This window comes from Salmo salar, chromosome 01, assembly GCF_965601325.2.
Source record: "Salmo salar chromosome 01, fSalSal1, whole genome shotgun sequence".
Lineage (NCBI taxonomy): Eukaryota > Metazoa > Chordata > Actinopteri > Salmoniformes > Salmonidae > Salmo > Salmo salar.
Window position 1 is genome coordinate 148952468 of NC_138291.1, and position 24578 is coordinate 148977045.

The following is a 24578-nucleotide window of genomic DNA, read 5'->3' on the forward strand; positions in this document are numbered from 1 at the left end:
AATGACTCTATAAAGTGGCGTAAGCATACAGTTAAACTCTCTGAGGTTCTATTTTGACAGTGCCTGTGCAGAACAGACCTTCACCCCCACCCCAAAGCACAGCACTAACTGCTCGGAGGCATATGGCTTACCATGTGCTGGGTCCCACGTGCACGTTCTTAAGCGCGACACTACCCAGAACATCTTCGCTTAATTATCATCATTTTGTTCAGCATCCTCCTATTTTGCATATTAATATCTGTCAGCTCAGTAGGCCTAAGAGAGGAAAGGATAGATCACTGCCAAGATCTTACAGTAAAATCACCATTCCTCTGAGTGATAGCAATCTGCATGCTAACCATCATTTCTCCTCACTGGACAAGAAGATATACAGACCAAATGCTTAAATGCATTTTTCTGACTCATAAGTATATCTGTGCAATGTGAGCATATCCACAGGCTTTAACGCGTGTAATTACAGTATGATGAGTGTTTGTGCAGTATGTGTGGATGTTTTGTGTGCCTGTGTGCGTGCGCATATGCATGTGCTTGTGCATGGACGATCAAGAAAACATGTTTACCCACTAGTGTACCCGGCTGCGTGGGCTGGTGTGCATGTGTGTGCCCACTGCGTCTGGTAGCAGCCTCCGACTGACGTGTAATAAAACACACTGCGGCGTTCTTGATCAATCTCAGCAGCTCGCAGGCCGCACAGCAAGGGCATGTACATGGAAATGAGAATAGCTAAATGCCACTGAGGGGGCGGGAGAGAGAGGTAATCAGTTTAGGGAGGAAAGGCGGCTGGGGGAGGGGGCATCAGGGGGGAAATACATGCAAGGTGAATCAAGAGAAATAAGGACAGCAGGCTTAATTACTGTAACCCTATGTGGGGTGAATCGGTCCACGGACAGTCGACTTTAAACCTATGGGTTTGGGTTAGAGAGATCCATTGGCTCCTAAAGAGCCGCTGTCGATTATTGAAATGTCTATGACACATTGGATGATGATGTGTAGTGAAGAGGGAACAAATAGGAAGCATTGTTTACGTTAGCATTTGTGTGCATGTGCATAAGGGGGGTGGAGACAGAGAGAGTGAAAGACAAAGATTTAATGAAGCGAGAGAGAGTAGAAGAAGACTGGAACCATTCTGAGGTCAGGGCAGCTAATCTGGGCCACTTGGCCAATCCCAAACGCACACACAGCCAGAGAAAGGAACAAAAGTGCTTGGAGCTGCTGGTAAAGGATGGTAGAGGTGGCCCATGAGAAGATGATCAGCCAGGGAGATCATGACAGGAGAGCAGATTAGGATGGATGCCTTTAGAACTCTGGGAACCATCGGAGGGAACCAGCCTAGAGCTCTACAAACCCTGACCCCTACACAGAGACTCAACCCTGGGAGCGCCTCCACAACAATCCCCATCCTCTAAGCTGCTCCAGGCTGGTCTATTGATGGTTCATTAAACAACAATGAGAACATATTACTGCTGAATGGGAGTATAGAACGTTTTTAGTTTACCTTTAGGAGGCTTTAAACTTACTTCATCTTTCATTTGAGAGAGGAATTGTGTGCCTCTTGTCATTCTCTCCCTTGACTTTGTAGTACTAAAAACCACAGATATTAAGATCAGTTTATTTTCTTGGAGTCAATTCCCACCCTTTCAAGTTAGATGTAAAAAAAAAAACTTTAGGTGCTTTGACTAGTCTTGATGGAACCAGACACATCATCCTCCTTCATTTAATCTCCCACAGATGATCACATAGTTGGACGGTGTGAAGAGGGAGCTGAGCATTGGATGTTCCAGAAATTATGCCTGAGCTGGGGCTTTCTTTCTGGGCACTCATTTCAAGGGCGTAAGAGCTGGGGTGGACAGGGGGGACATGTTTCCCCCAATTTTAGAGGCAGGTAAAATGGTCCCCCCCAATAAATAAAAAAAATGAGACACCAGATTCATTGAGGGACTTTTCATTTGAAAAGGCCCCTGCTGCTGGAACATGAGTTACTCCCCCTGCCCCCACTGACTGCTTTGTTCTCACTCTCGGCTGTTGCATGCAATGTGGCAGTGTGTGAGTGAGAGAAAAAGCACTGTGTAAGTTAAAGTAAGTTTAAGTAAAAAGTGTATGAATGGAAATAAAGTGAATGTGAGCAACTTTAAAACCTCTTACATCTAGACGTTCCGCTAGCGGAACACCTGCTCCAATATCCAATGATAGGTGTGGCGCAAAATACAAACTCCTCGAAAATCTGAAAACTTCCATTTTTCAAACATATGACTATTTTACACGATTTTAAAGACAAGACTCTCCTTTATCTAACCACACTGTCCGATTTCAAAAAGGCTTTACAGCGAAAGCAAAACATTAGATTATGTCAGCAGAGTACCCAGCCAGAAATAATCAGACACCCATTTTTCAAGCTAGCATATAATGTCACAAAAAACAAAACCACAGCTAAATGCAGCACTAACCTTTGATGATCTTCATCAGATGACACTCCTAGGACATTATGTTATACAATACATGCATGTTTTGTTCAATCAAGTTCATATTTATATCAAAAACCAGCTTTTTACATTAGCATGTGACGTTCAGAACTAGCATTCCCACCGAACACTTCCGGTGAATTTACTAAATTACTCACGATAAACGTTCACAAAAAGCATAACAATTATTTTAAGAATTATAGATACAGAACTCCTCTATGCACTCGATATGTCCGATTTTAAAATAGCTTTTTGGTGAAAGCACATTTTGCAATATTCTAAGTACATAGCCCAGCCATCACGGGCTAGCTATTTAGACACCCGGCAAGTTTAGCCTTCACCAAAATCATATTTACTATAACAAAAATGTTATTACCTTTGTTGTCTTCGTCAGAATGCACTCCCAGGACTGCTACTTCAATAACAAATGTTGGTTTGGTCCCAAATAATCCATCGTTATATCCGAATAGCGGCGTTTTGTTCGTGCGTCCCAGAAACTATCCGAAATGGTAAATCAGGGTCGTGCGCATGGCGCAATTCATGACAAAAAAAATCTAAATATTCCATTACCGTACTTCGAAGCATGTCAACCGCTGTTTAAAATCAATTTTTATGCAATTTATCTCGTAAAAAAGCGATAATATTCCGACCGGGAATCTCCTTTTCGGCAAACAGAGGAAAAATCACAAAGACGGGGGCGGCCAGGGCACGCGCCTAAGCCCACAGTCCCTTGATCGGCCACTTGAGAAAGGCGATAATGTGTTTCAGCCTGGGGCTGGGATGACGACATTCAGGTTTTTCCCGGGCTCTGAGCGCCTATGGAAGACGTAGGAAGTGTCACGTTAGAGCAGAGATCCTTTGTAAAAGATAGAGATGGCAAAGAAGTTCAAGAAATGGTCAGACAGGCCACTTCCTGTAAAGGAATCTCTCAGGTTTTGACCTGCCATTTGAGTTCTGTTATACTCACAGACACCATTCAAACAGTTTTAGAAACTTTGGAGTGTTTTCTATCCAAAGCCATTAATTATATGCATATTCTAGTTACTGGGCAGGAGTAGTAACCAGATTAAATCGGGTACGTTTTTTATCCAGCTATGAAAATACTGCCCCCTAGCCATAACAGGTTAACAGTCACACTGGTATTCAGTACAGAATGGAAGGCCATGGCTTTTAGACTGATTGGGCTACCGAGTAAGCACCCTTCTGCAAGGCCCCCCTTAGCCTTGTAAGTTTGCCCATTTGTAAGTAAAACATTTTTATTTCATAATTTTCTCAAAAGTCACTAGAAATGGGTTTTTATTTTTCGTAAGCATGTCCCCGGACCCTCGCAGCAAAATGTGTGCCCCCCCAATGCCAGAGTCGCTCCTACGCCCCTGTCCATCGTGCTTTGTAGGGCCTGCTCTGGATCAAAGGTGAGCTCCACTGATGTGTGAGTGCAGTGCTCTCCCCTCTCCCCAGTGCCCTTGTCATATGTGCTACTCTCTCCTCCACCCTTTGATATTGCTCCCCCTGCCCACACGCTCCCTCTCTCTCAAAGGATATAGCATTCCTTCAGTACGGACTAGAGAAGGTTGGCCCCTCTCCTGAGGCCTTGTGTTCATCATCAGACAGAGTCAGTCAGGAGCAGAGGGGTCCAGATGTGTCCACTTCAGAACAGGAACAGCCTTCTGTTTATCCGGCCTGGGACTGCCAGCCAATGGATGGTCATGACACCAGTCACAGAAATCAAAGGCAGCCAGGTGGTAATTGTGTAATATTTAACTTACCAAGACCATGTATAATAAATGATTTAGATTTGTGAGGTGATACAAGGCAATTCATATCTCAGAGTTTGGCGTCTTCTGTCTTTCTCCACCCTCTCTCACCGTTTTGACTCTATTTCTGGAACTTTGAGAAGCCGTGTGTGTGTGTGTGCGTGCGTGTGTGTGTGTGTGTGTGTGTGTGTGTGTGTGTGTGTGTGTGTGTGTGTGTGTGTGTGTGTGTGTGTGTGCGTGTGTGCATGGATGTGTGTGTGTGTGCATGGATGTGTGTGTGTGTGTGTGTGTGTGTGTGTGTGTGTGTGTGTGTGTGTGTGTGTGTGTGTGTGTGTGTGTGTGTGTGTGTGTGTGCGCGCACTGGAGGCAGTCAATACATTATCAGCTCCTGCTGAACACTGACACCTTGACGTCCTTGACAGCAAATTGTTACTTTTTCATGACGCAACCAGGTGCAATTACAGCAACATCTTTGCGCTGTGTGCTGCTGCCGTAACTGTCAGAACACAGCAGGTAAGACATCAGGCCCTCCCAGCCCTCCACACACAGATAGACGGACAGGCAGACAGATAGACAGACTGAGAGGATCGAGGAGGGGAAACTAAATATATTTTACAGGGGAAGTGTTGAAAATATTTCCAAAGACACTGCAAATTGTCCTTTTCTGACCCATGTTTTGTTTTGTTTCAGAGTGCACCGTTGACTGACATAAAGGATGATAGCATCTTGTAGAGATTCACTGATATTCAATCAAATGTTCAGCCGAAACGTCAAAAGTGAATGTTTGAAGCTGTCAATAACTCAAGTTAAACCCTTAATATAGGCTTATGAGTATGACCTTGTAAAATTGACGATTGAGCTATGACTAATGCATCACAAACAACCCAGGAAACAGTATGGTTACAAGCACACAATAATATGATTATTGTGAATAGTCAGATTAATATAATAGTTTGATTTAAACATTCACATGCTTTGCAAGAAGAACAATTTCCCTAATATTCCTGTTTACATGGACATATCTGAAGGGACTTTGATAAATGCAGAAAATCAAACGTTCTACCACACGTTATTTTTCGATAATTCGAAAGATTGCTGAGAAAACCATGTGTTTTAATCGGCGTATGTTTCCTCCGATTTTGACCTTGACGATTTTAGATAAGTTAGGTGTTTACATGACCAATGCCACACTTAGCCTACTGCCATAATCCCGATAATATCTAATTATTGGTGTGCATGTAAACATACTTTGTAGTAAAGCTCAATTAGGAGTGGGACTCTCCTGACGCAAAGAGCCAGAAGCATGTGAAGCCACCCCTGTGGATAGAGCTTCTAGACAGGGTGGAAACTTTCCATCCTGGAGGTGGATGTTGCCTCATGTCTCTGTGTTTGGTGGGTCCCCCGACTGGGACTAGGGGTATTACAGGAGGGTGTGTGTGTGTGTGTGTGTGGGGGGGGGGGGTTCTTCTATCCTTGTGGGGACCTAAAATCCCAAAAGGTCTCCACAAGGATAGAAGAACAAGGACAATTCCACCTCGGGGGACATTTCCCACTTCCCCTTGAGGACAAAGGTTATTTTAAGTTTAGGGGTTAGTTTGAGAGTTAGGGTTAGAGTTAGGGCTAGGGTTAGAATTAGGATAAGGGGTTTGTGGTTAGGTTTAGGGTTAGGGTTACAGGTTAAGGTTAGGTTCAGGGTTAGGGGTTAGGGAAAATGGGATTTGAATGGAAATTAGTTTTATGTCCCCAAGAGGACAGAAGAACATAACGTGTGTGTGCGTGTGTGTGTGTGTGTGTGTGTGTGTGTGTGTGTGTGTGTGTGTGTGTGTGTGTGTGTGTGTGTGTGTGTGTGTGTGTGTGTGTGTGTGTGTGTGTGTGTGTGTGTGTGTGTTGTGAGGTGGGGGGACAGGTAAGAGAGACCAAACTCGCACACACCACTAAGACACCTGAGAATGAATGTCTTTCATCTCAGACTCATCATCATTCCTGCCCCTCTCCCTCCCTCTCCCCCTCCCTAACTCCCTCCCCCTCTCCCTCCCTCTCCCCCTCCCCACACAGCCAATTTCCTCATTTTCCCTTTAACGCTCCTTGTGTCTAGCAGACACTTACAGTGGAAAACCACAGCTGACTTATGTAGCTAATGACACCTCAGTGAGCTGTTGGGTTTTCTGGGTCCTCTGTGTGTTTTTCTACTCTTGTCTTCTTCTCTCGCCCATCACCTCTCCCTCCCTCTTCCTCTTTCTCTCTCTCTCTTTAAAATCCTCCATCTCTCGCCAAGACCCCCTCCCTCCAGTCTCACCGTACTCCCTCTGGCCTCCCCTTCCTCCTTTCCCCCTTCCTCTCTCTCTCTCTGCTCGGTGTGTCAGAAACAGATTTATTCTGCCTGTGATGCGTGTAGAGCAGAGCAGTGTGAGTGAGTGGGGACGGGGGGACGGGGGGACGGGGGGACGGGGTCAGTAGGAGGGAGGTGTGTGTACAATATAAGATATGATCATGGCTCCCCAGGGGCTTGTTTGGCCCTGTACCCCATCTATCAAGCGCCGACCAGAAATGCCAAGGTCAACTCTAATGAGCATTTTCTGGGGTCTTATTCTCCAACCCCCCCCCCCCCCCCCCCCCCCTAACACGCACACATAGGTACACGTGTGCACACATGTGAACACGTATGACATGCATGCATACATGTACTGTACCTCCTCAGTGTAATGTATTTTGCAATGGAAAACATGAACGTATTGAAAAGCAATTCATCAATCTGTACTCATGTGTAAAGATTACAGTACAGAGGATTGTGAGGGTACAGGCAGGATAATATGCACGGATTCATGTAGACTGTTCTAAGGCTTGGTCAAAGAGCCCCATGCACCCCACTACTCCCATCATCTTTATCCCAGGAGCAGGCAGGCAATGTGGGCCAGGACAGTGCCGTGTGGTGCAGTGGGCAAGGGTCCGCTCATCGTCCCCTAGTCTGCCCAAACTTGTTAGGGTTTGCAGGCTTGTGGAGCGTGGGTGTGCCCTGGAGCATGTGGAGCCTACTAATGAAGCAATAAAAGTCACGGCGGGTGGGGCGAGAGTGAGGGTGGGATGTGAGGGAGGGAGGGGTAGTGGTTATAACTGGAGGATTGGGAGCCCAGTTTAACCACTGACAGGAGGTGTGATAATTGAGATGTTGCGACCCCACATATTACCTGCATATTGGCCACATTATGAGCCAGAGAGAAGAACTGAATGCTGGAACCCCTGCCAAGCTGCACGCGTGTGTGTGTGTGTGTGCGTGCCCGTGCATGTATGTGGGTGCGTGCGTGTATGTGTTTGTACAGTATATGTCATTCTGAATTTCACTATCTTCCCGTACTTTATTATTTTTATAGAATTTACCCACTGAGCAGCTGGACCTGGGATTTTGTAGGCTTTTCCTTGGGAGCGAAATGACATCATAATGGACCTGGGATTTTGTAGGCTTTCCCTTGGGAACGAAATGATGTCATAATGACCCTGGGATTTTGTAGGCTTTTCCTTGGGAGTGAAATGACATCATAATGGACCTGGGATTTTGTAGGCTTTTCCTTGGGAGTGAAATGACGTCATAATGACCCTGGGATTTTGTAGGCTTTTCCTTGGGAGCGAAATGACGTCATAATGGCATTGACATGACACAATAGTGATCTTCTTACATGATTTGCATTATGACAGCTGACTCTCCTGTAGTAGCCGAACCCTGCCATTCCAAACACAAAGAAACTGGAAAATGTACTCAAATACAAAACACAGCGGAACATAAAGTTGACAGTAGGCTTGTCATGTAAGAGGACGATGCACTTCTTTTTAGCCTCGGCGCTAAAAAGGAGTAGACCCTCCCGTCACTTAGAAGGCTTAGCGTATTATATATAGACTAGAAACATATAAAAGATGGTGAACTTCACATATACGACTACATTACTGTGTTGACATTAAGCCAATGTTATCCATCTAACAAGGTCATTAAATTCAACATACCGTATATACTTCCAAGGTATCCATTCACCCAGCTAGCTGAACACATAAGTCATTAGTCTTGTGAGGAGAATGTGTCCTGTCTGCTGACACGTATGCGGTGATTCATTGACATCAGACTAGCTTCCCTAGCCACAACCCCCCACATGGAGGGAAGAGGGCAAGGGTGCAGCCCTGGCTCTGTCTCCGATGGCGGGTTAGAGGCTAGGGGGCAACCCTGGTTCTCTACCCCCTGGAGGCCTGGGGGCTAGAGGGGCAGCATCTCCGCTGTCCGCCAGCTTGTGTGTGTCTCCCCGTGGCAGCTGGAAGGGACTCCGGCCCAACCTGAGCTCACCGACCCACCGTCACTCGGACGACAGGCTAACACTGAACTATGGCACCTTACCGAAAAAATGTCCTCCCTCTCTACCTCCAAATCGCCTCAGCTTTTCATTTCCATTCTACTGTGCGATAGCTAATTACAAGAGCGGTACTCATTGGGGTTAATTAGGCTCATTGTAAATATTGTATGCAATAATGTCCCATATTACAATCATGCCCCGTATACCTACACCATTCTATGAAGCTGACGACTCTAATTGTTCACCATCTCAACAATCCTTCTCGATCAAAGTAAAAGCTGTAGTTTCTATGTGGTAATGAGCTCTGTGATGGTGCTGGCTCAGACCTTGGCCTCATGACTGTGGGGTCAAGAGTAATGGAAAGGAGGGTCAGGGATAGTTTAGGGGAGTTGGCTTTCTTCACCAGAGGCTGATATGATGGATGGTTGGAGCACCTCGTCCTCCAGACTCTCCTCCATCCTCGGCCTCCATCCTCTCGCTCATCTCTTCCCTGTTGGCACCTTCTCTCCATCCCCTCTCTGCCTCAGACCAGATGTGTTCATTGAACTCTGTCAAGAATAATAAACCACTGGCTTGTAGAGGCACACTGGGCATACAGAGCAGGAGGACCCAGAGTGAGGAGGCAGGAGGGCCTGTGTTCAGGAACATGGATGGACCCATAGTCATGAGACACACTGTACATAGACTAGGAGATCAAGACAGCATGCCAACATCAGTCCACATCATTAGATTTTTTTAAAATTAATATACACAGATTCCCACAAACACAACTAATAAGAATACACAGAAATGCAGGTAAAAGTCCATAGTGGAAGACAATCCACAGGCACATACCACACATTCACATTTACTCATAAATCACTCACTTTATCAAGTGAGCTCACACATACTGTACACATAGTCATCATGTTGATTTTGGTTCTAAGTTTTAATCAATATTGCTGACCACTGCTCAGTGTAGAAAGGCATGTCAACATAGCTAGGTCAGCCTTTTCTGGTCTCAGAGACAGTACTGTATCAACCCTCCTATGTTAGAAAGGAATCACTCATTGAGTTCTGCTCTGATGGCACAACCCCGGGCCAGGAGTCCCCCTGGGACTGAATCAAACCCTGTCTCTCCTCCTGAAACCCTGATGCCCTGGGAGACCAGCAGCTACTGGCCACCTAACTCTCTCCTGGCTCTCGCCTGGCTTCTGACTGGCCAGGGATGAGAGAGGGGCAGTGAGGGGATGAAGGGAGAACAACTGAAGGCTAGGGATTTCTTTCACAGACAAACCGAACCGCGCACACACACACACACACACACACACACACAAACATACACACGCACACACACACACACACACGCATACACACATGCCCCCCTTACTCCTGCCCTTCAGTGATCCCCCACTCACTCACTCTCTCTAACACACACGTAGGGCTGTGACAGTCATGGGTGGCGGTTATTTTGGGTGGTTATTTTGGGTGGTGGTTATTTTGGGTGGCGGTTATTTTGGGTGGCGGTTATTTTGGGTGGCGGTTAATTTGGGTGGCGGTTATTTTGGGTGGCGGTTATTTTGGGTCGTGGTTATTTTGGGTGGCGGTTATTTTGGGTGGTGGTTATTTTGGGTGGTGGTTATTTTGGGTGGCGGTTATTTTGGGTGGCGGTTATTTTGGGTGGCGGTTATTTTGGGTGGTGGTTATTTTGGTGGTAATTTTGGGTGGTGGTTATTTTGGGTGGCGGTTATTTTGGGTGGTGGTTATTTTGGGTGGCGGTTATTTTGGGTGGCGGTTATTTTGGGTGGTGGTTATTTTGGGTGGTGGTTATTTTGGGTGGTGGTTATTTTGGGTGGCGGTTATTTTGGGTGGTGGTTATTTTGGGTGGCGGTTATTTTGGGTGGCGGTTATTGGCCAGCCAAATGACCGCGGTCACTGTAATAACCATTTTAATAAACATAAAGTTAAAAAAATATCACATTTTCTCCTCCGCTCCTGACTACATGTGCTGCAATAGAAATAAGGATGAATAGAATGGGCATCCCCATGTTGCCCCAATGATGGCATAATGGGTGGATTGACAGTCATTGCGAGTGTACCCATAGCAGCAAAGCAGGAAGTAAAAGCAGGAAGCGAATCCATCAATATGTCCTGTGATTTGTTGATTCAACTCAACTGGCATTACAAAAAATATGTTCCATTGTATGAGCCACATCAGTTAACATCATTTGAATGAACATTCTACATTACCATGGAAATTACATCACAATACCAAGCAGACATAGAGAGTGTACCCATGATGAGTTTACCAGTCGAATTGCCAGGGTTAGAGGTTTCAAGCACCTTCTATTCATTCTATTTATATGTGTGCTGCTGCTGCAGGTAGTGGGGAATTGCCTAGGCAACCGAAGACTTGTTTACTACAACACCTTGCTTGTTTCAGCAACAAGCAACAAAGTTTCATCATGTTGTATTAAGAGTCCATGTTACCGCAGAAACGGACTTGACCACACAAATGCCCAGCATCCAGTCTTCAGTCAGCTGTATATTTTCATGACTGTCTTCATCCATAAGCATATGTTACAAGGTTATAAGGTAACATATACACAGGCTAGGCCTCTCCAATTAAATCAAAAGCGTTTTGTTTGTATTGGTCTTTTGGGCTGACAAGTGCGCTATCAACCTGACTGCTCTACCTGTCAGTGACCGGCTGAAAATCCTCAGTTGACAATGCCCAATGCTTCCAATTAGAGGAGAATCAGACTCCTGGTGTGCTAGCCATCTTTCCACCCTCCCCCAAGGCCTACCTTCCCTCTCCCTCACTCTTGCGCTCCTCGTAATTTCTACCTCCCCTCTCTCTACCGCTCTCTTTCTGGTGGCGAGAGGTCTGTCTCCGCTGCAAATTACCAACACAAAACGAGGTGGTGCGCTGCCTGGCGCTGAGAGCTGCCGGTCCTGGGCCCTGTCAGCTTTAATGAGACGATGAAGGTTTATTTCGCCCGCATGCGTGTGCTAAATTCTTTCTTGTGTGACAGCTGACTGGGAAATGTGAGTGTTAACCTTATAAAAGATTCAGCGATTCTCATTATTTTCTGTCAAGTCCCATACCTGATGGCTTTTTAAGGTGCATAATTTGCATCCCTGACTGGTCCAGGTGTGTGCCTATTCCTGCCAGTTTTTTTTTCATGCTATTTGCTTATTGTGTAATGTCATCTTTTTACATATCTTCTCTTGAAAGCGATGTTTTACTTTATGTTCCAAAACGATAGAGATGCCGAAGCTTATCCAAAGCCGAGACATATTTTACAAAACAAATCTAGATATATATTTAACGAATGAATAAATAAAAAGCTCCACATTGTTTTTTTGTTTTTTTTACCACATTTCCCAGAGTGATAAGCCCCAGTAAGTGTTATTACTCACAATGGAGAAGGATTTGCAGCAGCAGAAATGTTTTAGTGTTCAGAAACAAAATATTAACATAAGTGACATCTAGTGTAGATCTATAAATATTCTTAATTTCAGCTGCACTTTCTACAGCATGAGGAAACCATTAACTTCACCCCTAATTGAAATGAGAGAATCCTCATGGCAAAAAAATGGTTTATGCACATATTATTCAGATACACAATTATTAGTTAGGCTACATAAGCTGAAAAAAATGGACAGACCATATTTAGCAGTACACCGACCTTGATACAACAAACAACTGACAACCACCCAAAGAGTGTGTGCAAGAAACATATTTTTGGTTTTATCCACAATGTCCTATTTGACCACAATTTTTTCAGTTTTAGACAGGAAATGTTATAGTATCATTGCGCATCATATACTTTAGATCTCTCAAACATTAACACACACACACACACACACACACACACACACACACACCACACACACACACACACACACACACACACACACACACACACACACACACACACACACACACACACACACACACACACACACATACTTCATCTGAAATCCATCCTCCACACATTGGGGATTTGTGATATCAAAAACACCGACTCACAGTCATACCATTGGCTGCAAATCTCTACTTCCTCTGACCAAACACTTGTCCAAAACCAGCAGCTAACGTCATTACACAAAGACCCATCCTTCTCCTTCACACACACACACACACACACACACACACACACACACACACACACACACACACACACACACACACACACGCACACGCACACACGCACATACGCACACAAGCACACACACACACAAGTCTACAGTCTACTCTCATTCCCATGTGAGGAATTGTTTCGATAAAGTGGGAAAGTGTACATACAATTACTTTAAATGACTCTTGCAAGGAAAGTTCAGAAATATAATATCACAAATGTAATCACTCCCATTTCTACAAAAGACAGATCCAATCCCATTTGGAGCAGCAATGCGTTTCCACTTGAATTATTTTTCATATTATTGTAACTATTTCATGTAGGTTACTTTATATATTAGCCATATAGTTGTCAATCTGAAGATTAGAAACTACATCCATATTTGTAAACACATGCCAGATTTGATTTGTGAAATGGATAGACCAAGAAAAATATATAGGCCATTCATTTTATTTTCGAAAATATGGCAAGGAAAAGGAGTTGTTCGAAAGCAATCTCCATAACCCACCTCCGGAGCCCAAGTCAATTGTTAAGAAAGGCAACGTCAGGATGGGTGTGTAGGCTACTCTTTCCCATCTCTGTCCCCGCCTCAATGTGACAGCTTGCAGCCGCGATAGGACCCCATGGGAGCGGGGAGCGGATTCACTAACCTGCCGGTGTCTGAGACCGACGTGCGCCTCCAATCTGGTGGTCACATGGGGGGTTCGATTATTAGGGCCTGTCGGGGAGTCATGTGGGGCTAACTGTTTTGGAAATAGAAGCGAAAATGTAGACAATGGTATTTCATGCACGTTAAAGTTTGCTCACGCCATCCTTTCAGCGCATGCTGTTCGGACTATTATCCCTCATTAGCATTGTATTACTATTAGATACGTATTATGAGCTAAACGTTAACTATTCGATGCTGGTGCTTTGTACACTCCCAGAAAAGTGTGAGGAGTAGGATTTTGAGGCCCATTTATGCATGAATGAAATTCACTTGCTCTCGATGCAGAGTGCAAAAACAACACATTTATCCGAGAAAATAAAAATATAATTTGTGTTAGAATGATTTTTGAAACGTTGAGCTTACAGGTTGAAATACAAGAAAATAGCACTGGATACGTCCTCAATTCATTAGAAATGAATGTAGGCTACATTAAGTTTGTGAAAAAAAGTAAATTATATGCATTCCTCATAACAGTAACACAATAACAACATTTATAATAATAATAATAATAATATACAATTCCTTTCGGTATATATTTTGAACCAGAAAAATATACCCCATGCAACCGCATATAACTGCAGATCTGTGTCAACTAACGTCAATAAAAGCCTTTTGATATTTATAAAACAACGTGAACATAAATGGAAAAACAATGAATCTAAATTCTGAAACTTGCCAATAAATGCAAACGTGAGAAAATGCCGATAATGTAAAAAAAAAAAAGCCTGTAAAGTTTTGACTGAACACGCGCGTAAAGAGAGACGAGAGAAAAGACCTACCAGCTCCACATAATAACCCCATTATAAGCCTCATCAATGATGTAATGAAAGCAAACAGTGTGAAAATTGCCTGTAAACAGTTGGATCTGAGTCTCCTGATGAATTCAGTGTCTCTTTTAATCAAAGAGAGGGGGCGAGGAGGAGGGGGTGAGTGAGTGTGTGGGGGGGTCTACCTTCCTCTCCGCAAACCCGTCAACACCCCAAAAGCCCCCTCAACCAATGAAGACTTGTCACTAGGGACTCACGTGGACGGGGCGTCCTTAAAAACCTAGCTCCTGAGTTTTCCTCAAGTTCCATTTTTTGAGATTTTCTTCACATTATCCCAGTTGTGTCTATTTAACCCGCGTTACCACTATTTTACTGTGCGCGTCTTCTCGACTGCAGCAGCCTAACCGTTTCGAGTCTCTTGTTGCATCTTTCTGCTGGCGTAGAATACCTCTACCTTCCTCTACCATCGAGCGCCACACGGGTCACACCAGCGAACTACTTTTTAAGTGATGACAATTTCAGCAATTGTGTCCTCGCTCTGCGTCATTTGCAGGTCTTGAATTCCACCTGCAATAGTCGCTGCTGTCTCTGTCCGTGGTGCTGAAAGGTGGTGCTGAATCGCTTGCCTATTTAACTTGCACTAACGCTGCTTCACTGCCTCGAATCATTGCAGGTTTTTTGTCAATATTTGAAATAAGTTGATCAATAATTTAGAAGTTGTACCGGCGAGTTTTCATTTTCTAAAAAAGATTCGAATTCATGAATAGTGTTGTATTTAGGACAAAATAGTTGGATGCAGGGTCGATTTTGTAGCCTACTCTTATATAACTTCAAGAACACGGAGATGTTGCTATTTTGACAAGTATAATAATAAATTAAGAAGAGGAGAAAACATCTTGTTTGAATATATGTGATTTCCGAATCATTTTTGGATTTTCCTGCTGGATAAATTCAGGCAAAGTCTCATCTCAGTAATCATCTGAACTTGCTTGCCTCGAATACCAATGATAGTTTGAGTTGAGGCCTCGAAGAACTTAGCTGTGCTGGTAAACAATGGAGGCATCCACCAATGGGTCCAGCTTTGGGATCGACTCTTTACTTTCCCACAGACCTGGAAGTCCGGTCATGTCGAAAGGGGACAGTTTGGTGGGAGAGTGCCGGTCACCGCTGGAGTTCAGCCCGAGGTCTGAGCTAGAGAGCGGCTGCTCGTCTCCCCCGTCGCCGAGGAGGGAGTGTGTGGATGAGGCATTGCAGAGGCAAGGTCATGCTATCGGGTTGCCGCCCCATCTCCAACACGGACAGATCTCCGCCGGGTCACAGCCGCGGACCGTCACCTCATCCTTTCTGATCAGAGATATTCTAGCTGACTGCAAACCGCTAGCCGCCTGCGCCCCATACTCCAGTAATGGCCAGCCAACTCAAGAAACGGGGCGACTTGCCTCCAAGCTCGCAGATGACTTCATGGACAAAATCCATAGCAACTCATCGTCAGACAGCGAATACAAAGGTAAAATAGTGATGTAAACAAGCTTAATGTTTAGAAATCAATTAGACTTTGTCACATTATTTCTAATGGAATTGTTGTAGTCCTACTGTTCTATATCCGTTGTATTTGGGTGAGCTTTATGCAGTTGATTTGCTATATCATTAATTCTAACTCAATATTTTCTTATCATAATTGAACGTGTTAAAACACCTGTCCATGTTTCAAAGTGTTTCTGAAGATGTAGTTCTCGGTTAATTAGGCTATGGTTGTAAATTGTGATTAGCCTCGGAAGGCAAATTGGCTACTGGAAGTAGGCTACAGCCTAGGCTAGATTCTTTGTACAAAAGGAATCCCTTATAAAATGTATGTAATCAAATATCAAATTATACACTTTTACATTATCCCAGTAAACTCAATAAGAGATGAATTAATTAATTCCCCCCCCCCCCCCAAAAAAAAAATATATATTTGCTGGCAAATGGTGAAAGTTGGTCAACAATATTATCTTGAACTCTAAAGCTCTTTTGAAAGTTGTCTATAGTTACAGTAGGCCTATAACGGATTATTTAAAAGGATGACACTAGCCTATTATTTTCTTCAATTATGGAATCCACACTGTTGATATTCTCTGATTTGGGGGATAAACATGAGGTGTCAAACCGTTTTTCCTTTCAGACGCACTTGCTTGCATTAGCAGACGTCTTGAAAGCATCTGTTGATGTCAGGGAGGCAAGAGAAGAGCTGCATGGGAAAAGATGACAGGGTTGCCTCCAGATAAATGCCATCAAGGGTCTGTCTGTTTCCAATCATGTCAGCCATAACAGACATGTCATCTCCATTGACAGTTTAATGAAGCAGCGCCTGGATAAATAAGTAAACCGTTGGTATAGGCGAGGACAATTCCTGCTGGCAGGAAATAGTCAATAGAAATGTGCTTAGAAAAATAAAACCCAAATATAATAGGCCTAATAAATATTGACGTTATTAACTTATATAACAAAAACACTAAATATATCTACCCCCTTTATTGATAAAAATAAAATGCCATCTTACAGTGACACAAAAGTGTGTAATAAGGATAGGCCTATATTATTATGTATGTATTATATTATTATTATTATTATAATTATTATTATTAATAATAATATTCCTTCAACTATTTATTCATGTGAATAATGTAATTTACATGTTATTTATAGCCTACTAGTGAACAATGTTATTACATCAATCCATTATAGCAAGGGTTTTACAAAAGTCCTGACTTCAGTTCAGTTTTTAAAAAGGAACATGAACATGAATGACATCAATATACTTTGGATACAGTGTGTGTGTGTGTGTGTGTGTGGGGGGGGGGGGGGGGGGGTACTTGTGTGCGTAACAGATTGTCATATCAACGCAGTCAATTCAGCTCCAAAGCCCTTGTAGGGAGTAGTACACTGCTTTGATTTCAGCGAATCCGCCTTCTAATATTTCGGGGATTTGATGTAATTTGTCCCAGTGCTAATCAGATTTGTAACGCGCAAGGCCGGCCGGCTCTTTATTCCGCTCTCATCCGCGGCCCTGTGAAGTTTCTCCGGTCGCGGTTGAAAGGCGCCCTTCCCTTGTGGCTCAATTAGCCGGATTATTGTGCTTCTTGAGAGACGACTCAACTATTCAACTAGCAAGAGCTCTCACGTCGTGTCTCCTCTTTTTGGAGGGTACGGGGAAGAATAAACTGAGAAATGTATACTACAGTTCTAACCCCAACACGACAGCAAAGGAAATAATAGAACAAAGGGGAATGTTACACACATCCAATTGCAAAAACAATGTGCTAATATACAAAAAATATGAATTTGTAAATAGGCCTAGGCTACGTCTTCATTAAAACTAGGCACAATCTTAATCAAATGGAGAGCGGCCTAAAGTTCTCCAACACAACACCCAAACAAGGCTATGAAGTTGTATGAAAAAGTTAAACTTTGAAATAGGCTTAAGTCCGTTTGTAAATGTAACATTTAAACGAAATCCCAATCCCTTTCATAAATGGGCATATAGTCTACAGCCGAGGACTATACTCCTTTTTGATTCGGCCCTACCCATCACTTTCTAGGCTTTATGAACATTTGAGATATTGTTGTAAATTTGAGTTTTTCATATTTACCCTATTCTTGTGTTTGCAGTGAAAGAGGAAGGAGACCGAGAGATCTCGAGCAGTAGGGACAGTCCGCATCATGTTCGGATGAAGAAACCCAGGAAGGCGCGAACAGCCTTCACCGACCACCAGCTGGCCCAGCTCGAACGCAGCTTCGAACGGCAGAAGTACCTGAGCGTGCAAGACAGGATGGAGCTGGCCGCTTCCCTCAACCTCACAGACACACAAGTCAAAACCTGGTACCAGAACAGGAGGTAAGGACTGCGACGCTTCGTTGCCTTTAGTGTAATTACACAAATTAGAACAATTTCAAATCACGAGAAGTATTTTGATAGTGCCTAATGGTAGAATGCAGTGAGCCTAGTAGGCCAACAATGGTAGTGTGTGTGCGCCTGCACTTGTATCATTAGGATATTAGGGTAAACGCTCTTCACCTCCAGACAGAATGATTTTCTCATGTCAGTCAGACAAACCCATTGGTCACATATGAGCTCCAATTTCTTTCTCAAAACTTGCACACGCTGCATCAATTCCTTAAGAATAAAGGAGAAAATTGAACAGAAATAAAATTTTAAAAAACATGATAAAATATTGGCAATTTGGCACTGCATGAAACCTTTGAGCAATGTGATTCAAATACTGACAAATAGCCTTCTACTAGAATAGAGACTAGATTGTTTTAAGCCATTTTTGAGAGAAAAAAATCAAAATGGTTTTCAAATGAAGCTATGACATTCAGACAGCAAAACGATATTAATAAATAGGTATAAAAACAACACTTTGGTGCATGAATAATATATCGTTGCATGTAGGCCTATGCCATATCAATAATTCAGCCACACTACTATATTTACTCAATTATTATAATTATGAATAATTTACCTGATTGAGGAGTGCTTTCAATTGACAATCTGACAGATTAACCCTCCGCTTGAATACAAGTGACGGAGGACTGATTTATCAGAATAACTGAAGTGCGTAACTGAGAACAACTACACGTTAGATCTTTCTTGGAAACATAGAAGAATTAGACTCATTTCAGACCACATGATGAAACCAATACGATCCCAACCGAAAGTGAATGCACGCTATAATATTGCGTAGGCTACAGATGTTTCCAACTGACTCTGAACTGACCCTCAACTTTACACTTAAAACATCACATTTTGGTAACGCTTGTTATTACAAAGCAGGCCTAAACCCATTAAGAAAAAACACATTTCGTTTAAATTGAACCATGCAGCCTATGTTATTTGTCCATGCATTTTCAATGGGTTTTTCCCAAACTGCATTTTTTACTCAGTGCAGATATGATTGAATTCTAAATTTCAGAGTCATATGATAAACAGATTTTAACTGCACTTTTCAAACTTGTTTATATCTTTATGATGAGAGTTTAAATTACTAATATCCACTGTTTCTTCTCTGAATAGAACAAAGTGGAAGAGGCAGACGGCAGTTGGACTGGAACTGTTAGCGGAGGCTGGAAATTACTCAGCCCTTCAGAGAATGTTTCCGTCGCCCTATTTCTACCCTCAAAGCCTGATGTCCAATCTGGACCCCGGAGCGGCGCTCTACCTGTACAGAGGCCCCTCAGCGCCCCCTCCGGCTCTGCAACGACCTCTCGTTCCGCGGATTCTTCTGCATGGTCTGCAGGGGGGTAGTGAACCACCCCCTCTCCCCCCTCTCTCCGGTGTGCTTCCCCGGCCAACACAGCAGCGGTGAGCCGGTCGCACCGGATATATGCCATACCTGGCAGACTAGGACTCTATGTGATAGAGGGGGAAAACAACTATTTAAAACGGTGACAAAATAAGTCATGGCATTAAACAATGAACTTGATGACTGAATCTCGAACTATCTAAAGTGGACAGGTTTTTACCATGCTGAAGTTCTTTATTTATTTCTTTATTTTTCTCTATGCATTTAACTTATATATTTATATTTTTGTTTACCATACCTTCAGTGTGGGCTACATCAGAAAGGGCACGATAGTTTTACTGAAATAATCGTTGCTGGCACCAAGGCTTATGACAATGGCACTTTTACTCAGAATCATAAAAATATTATTATTAACATCATCATTATTATTATTATTAGGCTAAGTTGTCAGGATACGATTATTTAAAAAAAACATGCATAACAAACCAATGCATTGGTCTGGAAACTGGAATAGCATTCCAAGTTTAGTTGAATAGCTAATTAGATGATCCAAAGGCATTTCATAACAACTATAATTTCGTTCTATTTCTCTTTACAAAGACGAGTTGCGTTTCATTCACTTTTTTCAAACGATGAAAATAAGAATCACCAGACATAGGCTATAGACATGTAAATACGAATATTTCTTGATTTGAAGATATTTTTTATTCATCCATTTGTATTTCCTTCAGATGACAGTGATCCAGTACAAAAAAGCTAGAGATTAGCCAGAGCTAAAGGCTCATTTTCTATCATTTCAGTGATAATCTGGATGGGAATAATGAAGGTCCATGAGAGAAACAACATACAATACCAACTTGTAACGAAATGTATTTAAAAATCTCTAATCATAATGTTTTTAGTTTTTTAGTTTAAGTTTTGCCCAATGATATTCAATTTGGAGTCAGAGTAAGAGTAACTCAATTTATCAAGTAGCAATGTATCCTTGCAAACCCTTCACTTTTGCTAAACAGATAATAACTGAAGACTGAGTCGGTTGCCAATTTGGGTCTTTCGCCTGTTGATTTGCTAGGTGTATTTAAGCAGACGTTGTGGATTACTTATGTTATTTCGTATCAAACCGTGGAAACCTTGTTACTCTCTTTGGTGAAAATGTATATTGCAGATATTAATTTGTGGAGTGGTTCTCGTATTTCTGGATCGTTTTTCGTTCCTCGCCCCCATTAGCTGAAATAACTTTTTGTCAAACTGTTCAAACAGCTTAAGTCGGAGCGATAGAGGGGGATTTGAAGTAAAAAATAATTACTTTTATATATGTGCAAATAAAGGTATTTCATGTAATAACGTGACTCAGCCATATCTTTCCAAATCCATGCTTGACAAATAAAAGGGCCACTATTTTTTTTGCAAATGGAATACAAGTAGGCTGTTCATCATCATCAACAACAACAATTTGGGGGTGTATTCAATACTGCCTAATCTGTTGCAAACGTTTCGTCTGTTGCAACAAAAAAAAACGTTGACTCCAAACTGAAAATGTTTTTCAATGAAAAGGAGAGTTTCTATTGGACACATGAAGGTATAGGTCCGTCCACGTTTCGTTCCGTTTGCTCCCGTTTGTTTCTTAAACGGTAAACGGTTTCCGTTGCAAGAGGTAATGAATAGACCTACATCCGAGGAAAGTTGTGTTATTCAAGGTTTGGTAATGAGCGTCCTATATGAGCGTCCTATTCTCTAAAGAAAAAATTGACAAAATGGTCCTGCATGCAATCATTGCTCGTGTCAAAGGCTCACTTTTCAACTGATCAATGAATGAATGAATGTCATTGATCATTAGTCACACATAGAGTAACATTTCTGATGTATAGTTTAATGCCATACAAGGTCATTACAAACAAAAATAATGATTTGATATATATGATAGTTAAACAACAAAACATGTTATGTCGCGACAAAGGAGAGCCAATGTGTAAACCTGTGATAAATCAGGCAAGTATGCCTGATAAAATCTAATTAAGGTTCGTAGAATTCTATTAGAAGCACCATGTTTGAATAATTTTGAACATGTCTGTCAAACACTTCCCTCAAACCCCCTCATTATTTGGTTAGTATCGTGAATTTAATTTGTCAAACCTGAAAAAGTTCATAAGAATGTCATCGTCAGAGCATGGAACATTCACCGCCTTAACCTTTAAAAAATGCCTAGATATTTATCCAAAGATTTGGAGTGGTGAGAGTTCAATTTGGGAAATGTAGGCTGGCTGGTTAATTCTGCCTTGATATCTAAAACTTTGGCCTATCTAATAAGTTATGACTAGAAATGTGTTTTGGTATAAATGTGTTATAAATAAACAGGATAGGCTAACAGGATAGGCTAATAGGATAGGCTAATAGTTCTGTCAAAAACATACATTGATGGGAGTGTGTATATAATAAAACACACACACAGACCCCCCCCCCCCCCCCCCCCCCCCCCACACACACACACACACACACAAACACACACATATATACACACACACACAATAGCCATGTCTCAAAAGTGGACTCAGTTAAACCTAACATAGGTCTATACCAAATAAAACATAATGAAATAGTCTGCTACAGATTTGATCATTGGCAAAAGCAGTCCATTTATTCAGCTAGGGGATAGCCTACATGTTACAAATACGCTAGTACAGTAGACAGTAGGCAAACTGAATTAAGAATGCCATTTCATTCCTTTTCCATAAACAATACCAGATGAAATATTAATGCGAGGCTAGTGCAATTGTTTAAGTGCCTTAAATGATCCCATTTGGAAATGGATTGTTTCCATGCCTCTTTCTTGGAGTGTTGGTGATGTGCTCTTTGCCAAACAGCTCCAACAGCTGGTGACCGGGCGATGCTGACTGTGGGCCGGATCAGCGAGGGGACATCTGGTCAGCGGCACCGCAGGGCCCTGCTCCACCAGCCCCCCACCCGCCGCCCCAACCTCACTCCTAATAGGAGACTCACTTTAAACTTTAAACCAACCAAAATATCAGACCATAAAGGACGGCTGGGTAGTTCAGTCTGACAGAGTTGGCGAATGGGATATTAACGATTAGACAAAAGACTTTAATAGCTTTAAATTGAAGGTCGATAATGGGTGTAATATTCAGCCCCCCGCTGCACCGCTCGCATGGCACATGTTCTCCCTTCTCCCATTGACCATCAGCCTATCTCTTCATAAAATAGGCCCATTAGTCTGGCTTTAACTAATTGACACATATATATTGCGTACATTTGCTTTAACTGAGAAATATTCTAGGTCTAGGCTACATCGCGCTGAATGTGGTTGAACACCCCCCCCCCCCCCCCCCCCCCCCAACCATTTCCCAACTTGCCAAAAAATCATAAGGATCCGTGACCGATTCAAATAAAGATGAACCCCTCAACATTTATGAAAAGGGTTATTCTTGCGAAGTGCGCAGCTGATTTCAGGCAAAGCTCCCTGTCTTGATGGACGACGCGGAGATTTTTGCATGTGAAAGGATACGGGCAAATCCCTCGGCTCTTACCGCGGATTGTCCCCCGCTCAGGGTTAATGAAGTGCGGATAGAGTCTCGTTGAGCTCCCGACAAACAAAAACACAACACGGGGAGGCTTAGACCCAGATGATCAGTGACTCTGATTAAGCTCATTGAGTCAGAATAAAAACTAAACAAAACAACCTTCGGATGAAATTAAGATTCAATCAAAGCGCAATTTGCGTTGTAGAGTGGGCGATAGTCTTTTCTCCTAGATTTGTTTATCATTTCCTTTTCATTCGTTATTATAGATCTAGATTGGGCTACTACATCCTTCTAAATTAACGCAACGTTATCAAGGCAACGTTATTTAATCCGTTTTTGAATCCAGGGGAAGCCTTGGAGGATAGAAAAATACAGTTCTAATAAAAAGCTATTTCTTCCATTTAGCAAGTGCATATCCAATAGAATTTCAAATTAATAACTGTTTTGTGATGTATTTCTTTAAAAGTGAATCATTATAACTTCGTATTATAACTTAATGTCCACAACCTTTAAAAAAACAAGTGAAGTTTGCCATACTTGTTAGAAAACGAAATTAATAAATGCAAAATTGATTGGACCAAATTCAGCTCAAATGTAGGCCATGAATGGCTGCACTGTTGCTGTGAATGAGACATTCCCACTATACCCATAGACCTATAATAACTGAGATAAAGAAAGTAAGTAAGCAGTTGTCATTAATATTTGATTTAAAAAGACAGACGAACAGTAAAATTGCATGATACTATCACATAGCCTACTATTGAACATTTACAACTAAGCTGTGAATGAATTGTAAAGGTGAATATATCCATTCAGTATGGCGGGTTAGGGGTAGAAACTAGGACAGGTGCCTCCAGCTGCGTTATCACTCCATGGGGGTGGTTGGATGACCTCTGTGAACCAAGGAAAATCAGATCCTAACCCTAGCTCTCTCATCCAATCACATGCCCTCCATTCTGTCACACAGAAACAAAGTCAAGAACTCCACACTTTACGCTACCATCTCATTCGGTAGGGTGGGAAAGGGGACAGGAAAGAAAACAAATGTGAATTTGGATTCTGACAGTGCTACAGAAACATTTAGGATAGAAGATTGAAATATCAGAAGAAACTATAGAGAGGGAAGGAGGGAAGGGAAAATCACTAAGTCAAGTCTTTCCCATGGCAATGTCCTGTACAGCAAATCTTCTCCTAGCCTGAAGGTATGAGGTGGGGAGAGGAGAGGAGGAAGAAAAGCTTTACAGTGTGGAGGGGAGATAACCACGCTAATCATTTCCCCAATAAAATGGGGAGAACTACAAACTTGGGTCAGGGGCGCAGGGATTGACATCCCAATCTCAGCAAATAATGAAAGCTTGAGCTTTCTGCTTCCCTCTCAGAGCTGGAGGCAGGGGAGGACAGGCCAACTGGCATTTCGGGAAAATGCCAGATAGGCTGGCCCATTTTTAGCCAAATGGGCCTGTCTAACATGTTTGGGTTTTTTTTGCGCAAACTGTTCAATATCTGATTAATAGTAGGGACCTCAAGGAAAGAAATGGCTCGCGTGGGGGCCTTGAGGAAAGAAATGGGCCGGTGTGTTACAAATGCAGGGCCGATTATTGGTCCCAGTCCACTAC

At 42.6% G+C, this 24578-nt stretch overlaps 1 protein-coding gene across 1 annotated transcript; it reads left to right on the top strand.

Moving 5' to 3' along the window:
• Window positions 1-14496: 14496 nt before the first annotated feature.
• Window positions 14497-20767, top strand: barh1 (BarH-like 1 homeobox protein). The gene is given in 3 exon segments (NM_001173610.1): window positions 14497-15651; window positions 17793-18018; window positions 19198-20767. Coding segments are annotated over 3 exon segments (972 nt in total). The 5' UTR covers window positions 14497-15197; the 3' UTR covers window positions 19490-20767.
• Window positions 20768-24578: the final 3811 nt, after the last annotated feature.